This window comes from Sturnira hondurensis, unplaced genomic scaffold (genome assembly GCF_014824575.4).
Source record: "Sturnira hondurensis isolate 20B ecotype Veracruz unplaced genomic scaffold, ASM1482457v3 Scaffold0022464, whole genome shotgun sequence".
In the NCBI taxonomy this organism is placed as follows: domain Eukaryota; kingdom Metazoa; phylum Chordata; class Mammalia; order Chiroptera; family Phyllostomidae; genus Sturnira; species Sturnira hondurensis.
The window spans coordinates 2,150,108-2,166,001 of record NW_028095095.1 but is presented as its reverse complement, the minus strand read 5'-3'; the positions used below and the strand labels follow the sequence as shown (position 1 = coordinate 2,166,001).

Below are 15,894 nucleotides of genomic sequence, written 5' to 3'. Positions count from 1 at the left end.
TTGTTTTATGTATTATAATCAGAGGAAGAGGCCGAAGGGCATTGGAGAAATTCACACAAGTGGGAGAAAGCTAAGGGGAGGGGGTGGGGGACCTCTGGGATTGGAAACAAAGGAAAAGGAATAGACAGGCTTCTTTTACCTAGATGGGTGCAACATAGTTACCAGTCAACAGTGAACATGATAGCAGTACAATGCGGGGCTGTGTGGTCTCTGGTACAGGGAGGGGTCCGGAAAAAAAGGATATCACTCTGCCATTCCAAAGGTCTGTTATCTTAGATGCAAAAGGACAATAGACGCTCAGTTAATGTGAAGATTGTCCTTGGTTAGGGGAGATAGGCGCCTGGGGGTGACTACCTTTCCTACCCTGCTTTTGGTTACAAAGTTTTCCCTTCAGACCACCCTACAGTGGTTGCTCTAGGTCTCTGAGTGGTAGGGCTCAGGTGCAGACCTCCCCTGAGCTTGTCAGGCTAGTCTGTGGCCCCTTTTTTTCTGGTTCACAGTGCGGCACAGGGGACTCCTGGGGTTCTGCTGGGAGGTAGGCCCCAGGGTAAGGGGAGGAGACTCGGGATTCCCAAAGTGTTTTGGGGGAGAGAGGGAGGATTTCTTCTGTGTTTGTTCTAAATGAATTCAATCTTTTTCTGAAGTCTTTCCATTTGTTCTGGAAAACGGAAAACGAAGTTTTAAAACCTTTATCCACCCCCACATTTTTTTGTGGGCATCAAGCTGATCCTTTGAAACCATTAAAGGCACCGGAGTTCGGGCTGCCTGTCACTGCCAAACCCAATAAGCAGAGACGGGGATTGAATCTCTATGGGTGTTTTATTCAGATGGCCGGCCATCTGAGAGGACGGTGGGTTCATACCTTAACAGACCATCTTAAATTCTGTTTTAAAATGGCTCTTTTTATATGGAGAGCAAAGTGTAGGTAAGGGGTTTGGAATTCAGGGAAAAGTTAATTGAATTAAAACAACAAAAAAAACTTCAGCATCCTCGCCCTGGGTGGTGGTCTTTAGCTGTGTGCCTGTCGGTGGTCATCTCCCCCCGGGGTACAATGGCTCAGATGTCATCTTGAATTGCCTGCAGTCCTCCTGAGGAATGAAGGTGGAAGTGCTTATGGTCTCCTGGAGACAGGGTGGGTCATCTCTTCAGTTCCTGGAACAAAAGCTTTTACGTGCATTGATTACTAGGCTTATTGGCTATTATTTAAAGTAACATTTTCCAACTCTTAAGTCCCCTATCACCTTTCAGTGCAGCAGAGGCGTTAGGACGGTGACTCTACACGCCCTTGAACTTGGCGGCTAGGACTGCGCTCCTCCCCCGCCACTTTCCCAAAGTGTGGAAAAGTCTGCGCGGTTCCTCTATCAGCGCGGTGGTTCGATTCCCCGGCGCGGGGCCCTGCCACTCCGCCATCCTGCAAAGGATGCGCCCCCGCGCGGCCCAACACCCACGGCGCGCCCCGGGAGGCCCCCGCGGCCGCGGAAAGGCAGGGACGCAGGGCCGCGGCCCGCGCGCGTGCAGTCCTTCGGGCTGCAGGGGGCGCTGTGCGCCGCCCCGGGCCGGGCCGCGAGCGCAGCTCTTGTTTGAAGGGCCGGCGGGGCACGTGGCCCGGACGCAGCTCGCGGCCGCGGGGCAGGGGCTCCGAGGCTGAGCCGCTCCGCTCCGCCTCTGTCGCCGCCCGCGCGCCGGCCAGGCCTGACAGCGGCCCGAGCGGAGCAACCGAGAGAAGGACGCGGACAGCCATGGCCGAGGCGGCGCCCGACCGGGTAAGCGCCCCGCCGCCGCCCTCGTCTGCGTTCGCGCCGCTCTTCGGCCGAGCGACCGGGCGGCCCAAACGCAGGCCAGGCGGGCGGCCCAGGCGTCGGAGACCAGCCCGCGTTCCAGTAACACTTTGGGTGACAGGCCGCGCCTTTGAACGGAAGGGCCGGCTCCCGGCTCATTGTCTCGCTGGAGGCCCTGCGCCCCAAGGCAGGCGGGGAAGACAGGGAAAGGGTCGAGGCCAGGCCAAGGCTTTGGGATTGCACCCCCTTGACGGTACCCAGCGTTCTGCTTGTATGTAGGACAGGGCTACTGAGTGAAGGCTGTTTACAAGAGGGACGGGAGGTGTGGGTTTGGGTTTTTTTTTAAAGATTCTTTTAGTATATTTTAGAATATTGGCCGATAATGTTCTGTATACACAAATCAGAGAGCGATCCTTCGGCTGTTTGGACACAGTAGAAAAACACGTAAAGAGCTCCGTAAATGGTATCTACTGTTCTCAGTCCGTGCCAATAGAGTGGAGTTGTTGCAACCAGATGCTCCGGCCCTTTCCGTTAGTTCTGAGGGCTGGGAGGGGGGAGGGGGGGACATGGGGTGGCAGTTCTGCAGGTTTATGCCCTGCCCGTTGGGGAGGGCCCCAGGATGGCCTTTCTCTAGCTGTACTGGTGACTCTTCAGCTCTTACCTGGCCCAGGACCTCAGTGGTCTTTCTGACCATTCTGTCCATCTGCTTCTTTCCCCCTGTCCACTTGCATCACCTGGGATTCTGAGAAAATTTCCCAAACAGGACTGATTTGCCCTCAACTCTTGTTAGCCTGTGGGTATCACCTTCGTTTATTATGACTGTTTCTATACAGAAGTTTTCTCCTGGAAAAGGAAGGAATAACCCTGGCCTCTTCCCGCTTCCCCGCTGTGTCTTCAAGCCGACAGGTCTCCAATAGTTGTTCACGAGTGTGTCGTTGAATCATTTCATTATTCATTCATTCAGTGGGCACTGGTTGGGCATCCGCTGTGAGCGGGGCGCTCCTGGAAGCTGGGGACACAGTGGTGATCAGCACCTGCACCTACACATGGAGCTTATGTCCTGTGCGGACACTGAATCCCAGGCAGGCATGCAGAGTTGTCACAGGTCATTCAGGCTACGGAGTAAGGGACTAACAGGGCCCTGGTTTACATGCGACGGTCCTTGTGAGGTGATGTCTGCGCTGGGGGTTTGTGTGAGAGGGACTGGGAGTGCAGACAGGTGGAGGGGGGCCCATGCAAAGGTGGGGAGGAGCTGGGTGTGTCTGAGGAGCCCAAATTGGCCAGGGCAGCTGGAGAGTGGTCAGTGCCCAGTAGGAGGCTGAATCGGGGAGATAGGCCTCAGTCTGAAAAGAGGTTTGTTTTACTCTAGGCCCACTAGGGGGCGGAGGAGGGCACGGTGTAGGGGAGGAGGAGGAAGTGGGGAAACAGCTGGGCAGGATTGCAGCCGCTCAGGCAACCACTGAGGGGCTTGGACCAGGCAATGGTGGTGAGAGAGGAGACAAGGGGATGGAGGGCCAAGATGTCAAGTTGTCATTCCAACGAGGCTTTTAGTGAGATGAGCTGGGACCGAAGCCCTCGCACATGGCTCAGGGAAGGTTTGTGGTCGGACACCATGGCGAGCAGAGAGGCGCTTCCTAGTAAGCCCTTTTCCAAGGTGCTGACTGAGAGAGGTGAGACAGAAGGCCATCTGCACCTTTCCGACCGTACCCCTGAGCCAGAACTGTCCCATCCTCAACGTTCTCATCACCATCATCTCAGCTGGGTCAGCACAGGCTCACGTTTACAGAGGGGGCGTCCAGCCCCGGGGCCTGAGGGCCTCCTGCAGCCCAGGATGGCTGTGAATGCAGCCCAGGATGGCTGTGAATGCAGCCCAAGACAAAATCATAAATTCACTTAAAACAGGATGAGATCTGTTTTGTGGCTGTGTGTCACAGTGTATTTACTGTATGGCCGAAGACGACATTCTTCCTCCAGTGTGGCCCAGAGACGCCGGAAGGTCGGACGCCCCGGTAGATACTGTGTTGAGTGCTTTTTACCAAATGGCGTGACTAATTCTTGCAGACATGTCTGGTAGATACTGTTACTAGCTCCATTCTCTAGGTGCGGAGGGGACGTTGAAAGATGTCTGAGAAACCTTGCCCACAGTTAGCCAGCAGGCGAGTGGTGGAATTGCTGGGGGCACCCAGGCTGGCTGAACACAGAGCTCGTGTTCTCTGTGCCCCATGCCAAGCCTGTCCCTTCTCTTTCAGAGGGGACTCAGGCTCAGGTAGGAAGCCACCTGTCTGAGGCCACACATACTTCTCTCTCTGGCCATCTTCTTCCTTCTGTTTCCCATTTGCTAATAGCTTGGTCCAGCCAGTGTCTCCTGTCCCTGACGCTGGACTTGTAACTGATGTCCCTACATCCCCATCCCCCACACAGCTGCCTGACTGGCCCTCAGGTTTCTTGGTGAGGTAGACATTTTGATTGTACAATTCTGATAACGTTTTTCCCTTCTCTTCTTGTGGACAGGCCCCAGAGAGGGACCAGCAAACAGGGGACAGAAGGCCTTCAACACCTCCTCCCTCACCCCAGCCGGCTGCCGAGAACTCGTACCTCTACTCCACGGAGATCACACTGTGGACCGTGGTGGCCGCCGTCCAGGCCGTGGAGAAGAAAGTGGATTCCTGTCTGGCCCGCCTGCTGGCTCTGGAGGGGCGGACGGGGACGGCAGAGAAGAAGTTGGCAGACTTCGAAAAGACGTCCTCAGAGCTCGGGAGCCAGCTGGAGGGCAAGTGGGCCGTGCTGGGGACGCTGCTGCAGGAGTACGGGCTGCTGCAGAGGCGGCTGGAGAACATGGAGAACCTGCTGAGGAACAGGAACTTCTGGGTCCTGCGGCTGCCCCCGGGCAACAAGGGGGAGGTCCCCAAGGTAACCCGGGCACCTGGGGTGGGATGGCCAGAGGGGCTGTGCCTGGAAGTGTGGGTGAGCGTGCCTGATGCCTGTGGTTCCAGGTGCCTGTGACCTTTGACGACGTGGCCGTGTATTTTTCCGAGCTCGAGTGGAGCAAGCTGGACGAGTGGCAGAAGGAGCTGTACAAGCACGTGATGAAGGGCAACTACCAGATGCTGGTCTCCCTGGGTAAGGTCCCGCAGTGGCGTCCGGGCCTCTGATCCCAGACTGTCCTCCGGCAGTCTGTGTCCTTGCTTCGGCTTCTGCTCCTCTGGAGTCTACATCTCGGTGGTGGCCTGGGCGGCAGGGGCCCGTCCTGACCCAGCTCTCTCTCTCTCTCTCTCCCCGTTCCGTACACAGATTATGCCATCTCCAAACCGGACATCCTCACCCGGATGGAGAGGGGAGAGGAGCCTTGTCCTGAAGGCCTGTGGGGTCAGGATGAGGGGCAAGAGAGAGAGGCAGCTCGCCCAGAGAGACTGGGCACTGGTGAGTGGGAGCGAGATGAGTAGGGCACATGGAGCTGTGTCCCTGTTCTCCTGGGCTTCCCAGGTGTGCTGTGAGGCCGGGAAGGCAGTGCAGGCCCGTGACCCGAGGCGGGGCACACCTTGGCCAGGCCGGCCGGTCAGGGGTGGGTGGCAGATGTAAGGGCCCTAAGGTTTCTGCCTCTGTGTAAGAAGGTGCACAGCCTGGTGGTGGTGAGGACTGCATGTGATGGCAGGCTTTGTAAAGCTGAGCGTTTTATAGTAGGTGGTGACTTACGGCTAACAGTACCACCAGTAGCAGCAGCAGCCCTGTTGGCGCCACCTGCTGGTCCCCCCACACCTCTGCTCCCGCCTGCATGATACAGCTCCAAGGCCTGGACGGAACAGGCTTCCCTTTGTGGAAATGGCCCACGGGAGCCTGGGGCCGGCCTCATTCCCACAGCTGGTATGTGTAGAACTCTGATTCCAAACTTGACTTCATATCAGAATCTTATGAGGAGTGGGGTTTTTTTTTACATAAAAAAATAAATTCTCTGATTTATTAAAAAATCAGTGAAAGTAGAGAGAGTAATACAGTGAATTTCCAGATGATCATGACACAGACTCAACAGTAATCAAGAGTTTGCCACATTTTCCCTGGCTGGTGTGGCTCAGTGAGTTGAGTGCCAGCCTGAGAACTAAAGGGTCGCTGGTTCGATTCCCACTTGAGGCACATGCGTGGGGTGCGGGCCTGGTCCCCAGTAGGGTGCACTCAAGAGGCAACCACACTTTGATGTTTCTCTCCCTCTCTTTAAAAATAAATAAATAAAATCTCTTTTAGAAAACAAAGGATTTGCCACATTTGCCCTGACTGGGTGTTTCAGTGGATTGGGCTTCATCCTGTGAATCAAAAGGTTACCAGGTTTGTTCCTGGTCAGAGCAGTTTGGACCAGGTACCTGACTGGGGACATGTGAGAGGCAACCCATCGAAGTTTCTCTCCCTCTCTTTCTTCCTCTCTTCCCCTCTCTCAATGTAGAGAAAGAGTTTGCCACATTTGCTTTATCCATGTCTTTTTCTCCCCTAATGATGACCAACAAAATACTGAGCATAGTGTCTTCAAGGTTCATCCACGTTGCACTGTGTATCAGTACTTTATTTATTCTTTCCTTACTGTGGTCAAATACATGTAACATGAACCTTACCATCTTAATCATTTTTAAGTGCACAGTTCAGAGACAGTACGTTCATAATGTTGGCACCATCAGCACCGTCCATCTCCAGGGCTCTTCCCATCCACTGGTGGTTGTCAGCCTTTTTCATCTCGCCCACCCATGAATTAATCACTAAAACTCTGCAGCACACCCCAAAATAGATTTTTACCAGTCTGACCAAAGGTATAATTTTGACTCATTCACATTGGGAGGCTATTGTTGTGTTGGCTGTCATCATTTTTTAATTCCACAGTCTTAAGGGGAAAAGGGTCCGTGCCCCTGACTGAACAGTCAGGAACTGTGTGTTGTAGACATTCTTGAGGTGCACCGGTCAAAAGCTGTTGCTCTATACCATTAAGTAATATTCCCCCGTTCTGCCCCTTTCCCAGCCCTGGCACCCACAGTTCTGTGATTGTGATTATTTGACTACATCCTGTAAGTAGAATCATACTGTATTTGTTTACGACCGGCTTGTTTTATCAAGCACAACGTCCTCCACTTCATCCACATTCAGTCTGTGTCAGAATTTCCTTTCTTTTTTTTTTTTTTTTTTAAGGATTTTATTTATTAGACGAGAAGGAAAGAGGGAGAGAAATATCAATGTGTGGTTGCCTCTCATGCGTCCCCAGCAGGGAACTGGCCTGCAACCCAGGCATGTGCCCTGACTGGGAATCAAGCCACGATCCTCTGGTTCCCAGGCCCGCGCTCAATCCACTGAGCCACACCAGCCAGGGCAGACTTTCCTTTCTTTTTCAGGCGTGATAATATCCCATTGCGTGAACAGACCACATGTGGCTTACCCCTTCCTCTGTCGACATGCACTCGGGCTACTGCGGTGTCTTAGCTCTTGTACCTCACGCTGCCGAGATGCAGGTGTACAGATGTCTGTCCGACACCCTGCCCTCCGTTCTTCTAGGTCTGCACTCAGAAGCAGAGTTGCTGGATGATGTGGTAGTTCTAGTTCTAGTTCTAGTGTTTGGAGGAGCCACCAAGCGTTCTCCACAGCAGCTGTGCCGTTTTACATTCCCACCAACGGTGCACAGGCTTTCTCTACATTCCTGTCAACACTTGTTATTTTCTGTTGCTTATTTAAGACTCGCCATCATAATGAGTGTGAAGTAGTAGTTTTGATTTGCATCTCCCTGATGGTTAGTGATGCCGAGAGTGTTTTCATGTCTTTATTTTTTAAAAATATTTTATTGGCTTACCGTATTTTTTGGACTGTAAGACACACCTAAGTTTTAGAGGAGGAAAATAGGAAAAAAACTTTGAAGCAAAAAATGTGGTAAAATATTTAATAACATAAATAACATAATATTTTACCAATGTAAATGTGAACAGAACTCAACAGCAGCATTAACAACCATTATTCCTCCCAAATTTGCATGGGGGCAGGGGTGTGCATCTTATAGTCTAAAAAATATGATGCTTTTTAGAGAGGGGAAGGGAGGAAGAGAAACATCTGTGTGTGGTTACCTCTCATGTGCACCCAACTGAGGAACCCAGCCCACAACCCGGGCATGTGCCCTGACCCGGAGTCAAACTGGAGACCTTTTGCCTCACGAGCCAATATTCGATCCACTGAGCCACACCAGCCAGAGTTATTTTGCTGTCTTTACTGACCATCGTCATTGGCTTATCCAAATATTTTCTTTGGAGAAACGTCTGTTCAAGCCCTTTGTCCATTTTTGAGTCAGCTTGTGTGTGTCTTTGTTGTTTAGGAATTCTCTATATATTCTGTGTATTAATCCCTTATCAGATAGATGATTTACAAATATTTTTCTCCCATTGTGTGGATTATTAGCTGTGTTGATAGTGCCTTTTGATGCACAGATTTTAACTTTGCCATGGACTCCAGTTTGTCTTTTGTTTCTTCTGTTGCCTGTACCTTTAGCGTCACATCCAAGAAATCGTTGCTAAATCCAGTGTTGTGAAGCTTTTGTTCTATGTTTTCTTCTAAGGCTTTTATATTTTACGTTTTGCCTGTAGACTTTGATCCACTGTGAGTTAATTTTTACAGGTAGTGTTAGATAAGGGTCCAACTTCACGCTTTGGCCTGTGGATATCTAATTTTCCAGCCACATTTGAAAGGCTGCGCTTTCCCCATTCGGTGGTCCCGGCACCCTTCTCCAGTATCATTTGACCAGATCTGTGAGGGTTTATTTCTTGGTTCTCTGTTCTATTTATGCCAGTACCACACTGTTTTGATTACTGTAGCTTTGTAGTAAGCCTTGATATCAGGAAGTCATCCAACTTTGTTCTTCTTTTTCAAGATTGTTTTGGATATATGGGGTCCCTTGAGAGTCCATATGCATTTTAGGATGGATATTTCTATTTCTGCCCCCCAAGAATACCTTTGGGATTTTGATAAGGATTTCCTTTTTTTTTTTAAAGATTTTATTTATTTATCTTTAGAGGGGAAGGAGAGAGGGAGAGAAACATCAATGTATGGTTGCCTTTTTTTGTGCGTCCCCTGCTGGTAGTTAGCCTGCAAGGAACTGGCCTGCAACCCAGGCATGTGCCCTGACTAGGAATCGAACCGCGATCATCTGGTTCGCAGGCCCGCGCTCAATCCACTGAGCTACACCAGCCAGGGCAGGATTTCCTTAAATCTCTAGATTACTGTGGGTAGTATTGATATCTTAACGATATTACGTCTTCCAACCCATCCATGGTCATGGGATGTGTTTCCGCTTACTTATTATGTTTGCAGTAATGCTCCCTAACCCACTGTTTTCCGTGGTTTTAGTTATCTACAGTCATCCACGATCCAAAAATATTGCATGGGAAATTTCAGAAGTAAACAGTTCATAAGCTTTAAATCACGTGCCATGCTGAGTAATGTGAGGAAATCTCACACTGTCTGCTGCATCCTGCCCAGGACGGACATCGCCCCTTTGTCCCATCGTACCCACACTGTGTTTCCCACTCGTAAGTCACTCGGGAGCCATCTGGGTCATCAGAGCGGCCGTCAAGGTGTCACAGCGCTGTGTTTAAATAATGCTTTTTTACTTAATAATGGCCCCAACGCCATTGTTAAGCAAAAGGGTTATTTTTAAGTAAAAGGGTTAAGTTATATCATATAACTTTTGTGACAGTAAATCATATAGTTATTCTATTACATCATTAGTTATTATTGTCAGTTTCTTACCATGCCTAATTTACGTATTAAACTTTATCATAAGCATGTATATAAAGGAAAAAACATAGAATTTAGAGGATTTGGTACCACCTGTGTTTTCAAGCATCCACTGGGGGGTCTTGGACATACCCTCCGTGGATGGGGGTGTGGGTAATATTATTTCAGCAATGTTTTGTAGTGGGTTTTTTTGTTTGTTTTTTAAGATTTTATTTATTTATTTATCTTTAGAGGGGAAGGGAAGGAGAAAAGGAGAGAAATATCAATGTGTGGTTGCTTCTTGTGAGTCCCCTGCTGGGAACTGGCCTGCAACCCAGGCATGTGCCCTGACTGGGAATTGAACCTCAATCGTGTGGTTTGCAGGCCCATGTTCAATCCACTGAGCTACACCAGCCAGAGCTGTTTTGTAGTTTTTATTGTAAAAATCTCTCACTTCTTTGATGAAGTTATTGCTAAGTATTTATTTTTTTATATTATTGTAAATGTTTCTGTAGTTTCCTTTCTGACTTGTTCATTGTTACTATATAGAAATGCAATGGATCTTTTTGTGCTTACTTTTCTTATCCTGCTAATTTGCTGAATTCATTTATTAGTCCTAACTTTGGTAGATTTTCATTCTTTCCTGCATATATGATCGTATCACCTGTGAACAAATAATTTTCTTCCTTTCCAATCTGGGTGCCTTTTATTTCTTTTTCTTGCCTAATTGCTCTGGCTAGGCCTTCCATCCCTTTATTGAATAGAAGTGGGGAGAGTGGACATTCTTGCCTCGTTCCTAGTCTCAGAGGACAAGCTTTCAGTTTTCCACCATTAAATGTGATATTTGCTGTGGGTTTTTAATACATGGCTTTGATTGTATTGAGGTCATTTTCTTTTGTGCCTACTTTGTTGAGTGTTTCTATCACATAAAGGTGTCTAATTTTGTCGGATACTTTTTCTGCATCAGTTGAGATCATCTTGTTTTTTCTGCCTTCATTCTGTAATCCACTGATCTAGGTTCATACATCGAATCATCTTTGCGTTCCAGGAACGAACCCTGTTTGGTTGAGGTGTTTAATCCTTTTAATAGGCTGCTGACTTTGGTTCGATAGCATCTTGTGGAGGACTTTTACTTCCTTACTTCATAAGGAATATTGGCCTGTAGTTTTCTTGGAGTGTCTCTGAGGCTTTGGTAACAGTGTGGTTTTAATGGTGCCTCTCTCATTTTAAGTGTGGTTGTGTATCTTTTCGTTTGTCTGTGGGCCATTTTAACTTCTTATTCTGTGAAATATTTGTTCATCTGTTTTGCCCGAGGAAGCTTTTTAAAAATGCGAACTTCCTAGGCCCACCCAGATCTACTGATGAGAGTGTTGGGGGTGCTTCCCAGGGGGCCCTTACACGCTACCCTAGGGGAGGACAAGTTGTTGGGGGCCAGGGCGGCAACGTTCTGAGCCAGGAGTCCTGGAAAAGCCAGAGCCTTGGCCCCGTTGTGTGACCTGTCTGGTGCTAGCAGATAGGTCGAGTCCAGAATGTAGTCACGAGATGATGGCTGGCATTCATTAATTACCATACCCTGTGTCTGATCTGTTGTCCCAGGTCCCAGTGACAGCAGGGAGTCATCTCCCAGCAGCTGCCGGCTCCCTGGGGGCCCTCCCTGTCTTCTCAGTGCCGCTGATTTGTGCGTCTGTGCTCTCCTTCCTTATCCAGAGCATGTCCCCAGCCCAGTCAGGTCTGACCCGGAGGGGCCCAGAGAAAGGGAGGCCCCTGAGGACCACAGAGACTCAGTAGCAAGAAGCCCCCCGCCAGGAACAAGCACAGGTGAGTGAGGCCTGCCTGCTGGGCGGCAGTGTGGCTGGCGTCCCCACCACAGGACCAGGCCAGCGGTGCTGAGGAGGGGGAAGGGGGCACGGCTGGGGCCAGCCCAGCTGAACGGGACAGACTTCTGGGAAGAGGGGCCACTGAGATGGCCGTAGAGGGGCACAGGGCATGGCAGCTTGGGGGAAGGGTCCCAGCAGAGGTGTGGGCTCCTTGGGCTTGTTGGCGGCCAGGCACACTGGTCCGTGTGGAGTGAGGGGAGGGGCACATGGGGACAGACCCAGGCTCCTGACAGTGGGTACATTCATGGGGAGGCGCGTGTGTCTGCCCAGCACAGGGCCAGCCTGTGTGCACCTCAGCGAGGTCATCTCTCCAAAGGAAGGCCCTAGAGAAGCTCTGTGGTGTCCGTTGCCCTTCCCGGTGTCCTCCGTCTGCTCCTGTTGAAAGGAGATGCCTGTCCATCCCACACAGAAATGGAGTGTAATTCAGAGGCACTAGCCTAGCCTCCGGCAGACCGTGTTTTCTGTCTTCAGCCTGCGCTTTGCACCCTTGCATTCCCACACCCTCCTGCCAGCCTGAGTTTTCAGAATCTGGGTCCTTCTCCCCTCATTTCTCTACCTCTCCCACACTGGGTGTGGCTTCCCCGAGCTTGGAAGTGACACCCCTCCCTTCCCTGTGTCCCTCGTTCCCAGCTGCTGTGTAAGGAGAGGTAGGACCCTCCCATTGTCCCTCTTCTGTCACGGACCTGGCACCGTGCCCCAGGCGCCTCCTCTGTCCCTTTGGCATCTGAGGCTCATCAGGGTGACACTCAGATGCCAAGGGACCAGTTGGTGGCACTGGAAGGTGTGGCCTTCACAGCTCTTCTCTCACCTGTGGGAGGGGAGGCTTCAGCGCTCTGAACAGAGAATAAGCAGCCCATCCCCCGTCCTGGTGGTGGTGGAGCAGATCCAGGCCTGCTGGGAAATGGCTGTGTCACCCCGCAGGAGCCCAGGGGCGGGAAGGACCCTCACGGGAGTCTGTCTCTCCCACAGGGCCCCCGGCCAGCACTGGCATTTTGTTCTCAGTTAAGCAGGAGGAGGCATCTTCAGATGGGGAGTCCCCAGTCCCCACCCCCAAGGACCTCCTGCCCGACACAGGACCAGGTGAGTGAAGCGAGAAGCCCTGTGGCCGCAGCAGAGCCTCAGAGTTGCTCAGGGGCCTTGTAGGAGTGGGTGAGGGGGCCTGCTGGGGGTCTCCTCCTGAGGGGTTGCTTCCTCGCCACCCAGGCAATGTTTCCCTGGGACTCTGGGGACCCAGACTCTCTGTGGCCCTGGTCTTCCCTCCCCGTGGTCCGGCCTGGCTGAAAGGCTGCTGCTTGGGAACTGGCTGCATGCTGCCCGGTTTGTGGTCAGGTGACCGGGGGCCTCACAGCCACCGCTAATCCCTAAGTTCAGGAATGCCTCTGTAGCTCATTAAACATAACACCATCTTACCCCAAAGTTAGACCATTCTTATAGACACTTACTGCTTCTGTGGCTGTAGGACTAAATTAATGCCAATGGGCCGCTTCTAACGGAAGTGAAGTTCTGTCCTGAGANTCCGGCCTGGCTGAAAAGCTGCTGCTTGGGAACTGGCTGCATGCTGCCTGGTTTGTGGTCAGGTGACCGGGGGCCTCACAGCCACCGCTAATCCCTAAGTTCAGGAATGCCTCTGTAGCTCATTAAACATAACACCATCTTACCCCAAAGTTAGACCATTCTTATAGACACTTACTGCTTCTGTGGCTGTAGGACTAAATTAATGCCAATGGGCCGCTTCTAACGGAAGTGAAGTTCTGTCCTGAGATAGTGGTGAGGGTTACAGGTCAGCTGCAGGGAGGAAGGGCCCAAGGCCTTGCCACTGGGTGCTGTCCCGGACGCCCACCAGGGAAGGCCCCCCGTGCCCTGGCCGCCTGGCCTGTGGGTTAAGTTCAAGCTTCCACAAGGGCAGAAATTACTCTGGTCCTAGAGTAAGTCCCTCGTAAAGGGCTGAAGATTTTCATTTTAATGTGCAGAGGGCAGGGTTCTCGGTCACAGTTTACCTTGTGGTCCAGCAGCTGAGGCCACCTGGTGCTGGGGGAGGTCTGAGAGGGGGGTGGGGTGCTGACTGCAGAGAAACCAGAAGGGAACAGCCGCCGGGGGCTCTGGGAGGATGCATTGTGTTCTGGTGGCTCAGCAGCCGGGACCACCTCCCAGTGTTAGGGACCCCTCACTCCTGCCGCCTCAGCCTCACCCTTTCCCCTCTGGGCCTTGGGAGCTAGCTCCCTTGCCCCAGTCCTGTCTCAGACTCAAGTGTGACCCACTGAGGCCCAGCTGGGAAGCCCAGGTCCTCATTCCTCTGTGTATCACTGGGATCCCAGTGCCAGTGGTGGCAGGTGCTCAGTGTGGCCTTGATGGGGGGCTGAGTAGCCCTGCATGTGGCTGCCACCCAGTCTGGGGGCAGCCAGGGCCCACAGGGCTCCTTGTGGTTCGAGGGGCAAAACTGAAATCGTCAGAGCTCCTGGGGGTCCTGCGTGGGCAATGTATCCGTGTCTTCGGTCCGGGTCTCTGCCTGTTCTTGTCTCCCCTTCATTTCCCACCTGTGTGTCTCCCACGGGTCTGACCCATGACCTCCTGAGTGACCCACTGGGTGACCCACTGGGTGACCTCAGGAGGCAGTGCGGTGGGCAGCGCTGAGTTGGAGGGTCCCTGCTCCCTGCCTGCGGGAGCCTGGCGGGGGGGAGGGTGCAGTGCAGGCCCAGTGGGGCAGGGCAGTGCTGGGTGGACGGCTGTGGCCCTGCCTGGAGGGCCCTACCCGGAGGGCCCTACCCGGGCCGGGCGAGGGGGCAGCAGATCAGCGGCCCGTCCCTTCCTCCCGCAGGCGGTGCTGCCGGTGTGGTCATCAAGTCAGAAGCGCGGTCTGACGACCAGGTGGCTGCGGAGCAGCTCTTCCTGGTGAAGCCCGCGGGCCAGGCCCAGAGCACAGCCCCCGAGGGGCCCGACAGCCGGACCGGGGGTCCCCAGCAGCAGCTTCATGCCCAGGTGGCACCCAGGGTGCGGGCAGTGGACCCGCGGCCTCGGCCCACAGGGGCGGCCGGGGAGACGCCCCGCGTCCTCCCTCGCCGCCGGCGGGAGCGGGCCTTCCCCTGCCCCGATTGCGGGCAGAGCTTCCGCTTGAAGATCAACCTGACCATCCACCAGCGGACCCACGTGGACGGGGAGGCGCGGGAGGCCCGGGGCGGCGCGCCCGGCGGCTGGGGCGAGGCGCCCTCCACGCTGGAGCCCGGGGAGGTGGTGGTGCCGGGGCCCGTCATCCGCTGGCTCCCGGAGGAGCCCGAGGGCCCCCGCGCCCTGGCGGGGCGGCCCTTCGCGGGGCGCAGGCCGGCGGCCTCCAAGCTGTACCACTGCAGCGAGTGCCTGCGCTTCTTCCAGCGGCGGAAGAGCCTGCTGCTGCACCAGCGCCTGCACACGGGCAACAGCCAGGGCTGGCCGGCCTGCGCCTACTGCGGCAAGGCCTTCCGCAGGCCCTCGGACCTCTTCCGGCACCAGCGCATCCACACCGGCGAGCGGCCCTACCAGTGCCCGCAGTGCGGCCGGGCCTTCAACCGCCACCACCACCTGGCCATCCACATGCAGACCCACGCGCGCGGCCCGCCCCGGCCCCGGCCCAGCCGCTCGGAGGAGGGCTGACCAGGCAGGAGGCCCCGGGGCAGCGGCAGGACCTGCTCTCCGCCTGCGCCTGCGCCTGCGGGACCCTTCCCCTCCTGCTTCATCTGGTTCCTCATTGTGTTATGCCTTGGGAGAGGTTTTTCCCTTTTCATTCAAATGGGAAGCAGCCTTTTTGGTGACAGCATACGAGTGTGATAGTCTTCTCCGTTTCCTGTTTCCGAAGTTTGTCACTCCTTGCTGCGTTCTCTACATTCCTGACTGATTAAGGTTCCCTTAAGGCTCCTTAAGGTGGTGCCAGGTTTTGGGTGGGGCCTTTGCCGCGTTCCATGGACGGGAAGTGGACCTGAGACCAGGGGTCTCCCAGCAGGAAGGCCGGAAAGGTCGAGGCCCACGGCCGCTGATTTTGTGCACGGGGCCTGCCGTGGTGGCCCGAGAGACGCAGAGTGGACAGAGCCTGCAGAACGGGTGTTGGAGACTGGACTTTTCTACTTCGTATTTTGAAACTCTTTCTCTCCTTATGGAGCTTTTCTGGTGCTTTTATAAATGTGTGTGGTTGCGTAGAGGACCAAGACTCCTGAGCAGCAGGGTTATTTCACTACCTGCTCGTGTGTGAGGGCGGCGGCGCTGCCGCGCAGACCAGCTGGGCGTTGAAGGGCATGCCTCCGCTGCTGCCCGGGAAACCAGGTGTCCTCCCAGGTGTGTGCCTCCGCCCACAGTGAGTCCCGGTTCCCGGCCTCCCTGCAGTGGGTATGGACCGACTTTGCTTATCACTAGAAAAGGGGGATCTGAAGCCCAGAGTAGATGGCATGTCCCCACAGTCTCAGTATTTGAGGGTACTCATGCTCCATGCCTGTGTGTCACCGCGAGAGCCTGCCTCAGGAAGCTCCTCTTGAGAACCCTGGTTTCCATGA

General features: G+C 53.6%; 1 protein-coding gene across 1 annotated transcript; it reads left to right on the top strand.

Moving 5' to 3' along the window:
• Positions 1 to 1,572: 1,572 nt before the first annotated feature.
• On the top strand, positions 1,573 to 15,554 carry ZNF783 (zinc finger protein 783). The gene is made up of 7 exons (XM_037035535.1): positions 1,573 to 1,763; positions 4,290 to 4,688; positions 4,772 to 4,898; positions 5,070 to 5,198; positions 11,211 to 11,321; positions 12,350 to 12,460; positions 14,196 to 15,554. The coding sequence occupies exons 1-7, from the start codon at positions 1,740 to 1,742 to the stop codon at positions 15,002 to 15,004; spliced, it is 1,710 nt and encodes a 569-aa protein (XP_036891430.1). The 5' UTR covers positions 1,573 to 1,739; the 3' UTR covers positions 15,005 to 15,554.
• Positions 15,555 to 15,894: the final 340 nt, after the last annotated feature.

Excerpts from the sequence above, each read along its gene's own strand:
- ZNF783 (XM_037035535.1), top strand. The coding sequence starts at position 1,740 with ATGGCCGAGGCGGCGCCCGACCGG. Across the intron at positions 1,764-4,289 it reads CCGAGGCGGCGCCCGACCGG|GCCCCAGAGAGGGACCAGCA; the intron begins GTAAGCGCCCCG and ends TCTTGTGGACAG. Across the intron at positions 4,899-5,069 it reads CCAGATGCTGGTCTCCCTGG|ATTATGCCATCTCCAAACCG; the intron begins GTAAGGTCCCGC and ends TTCCGTACACAG.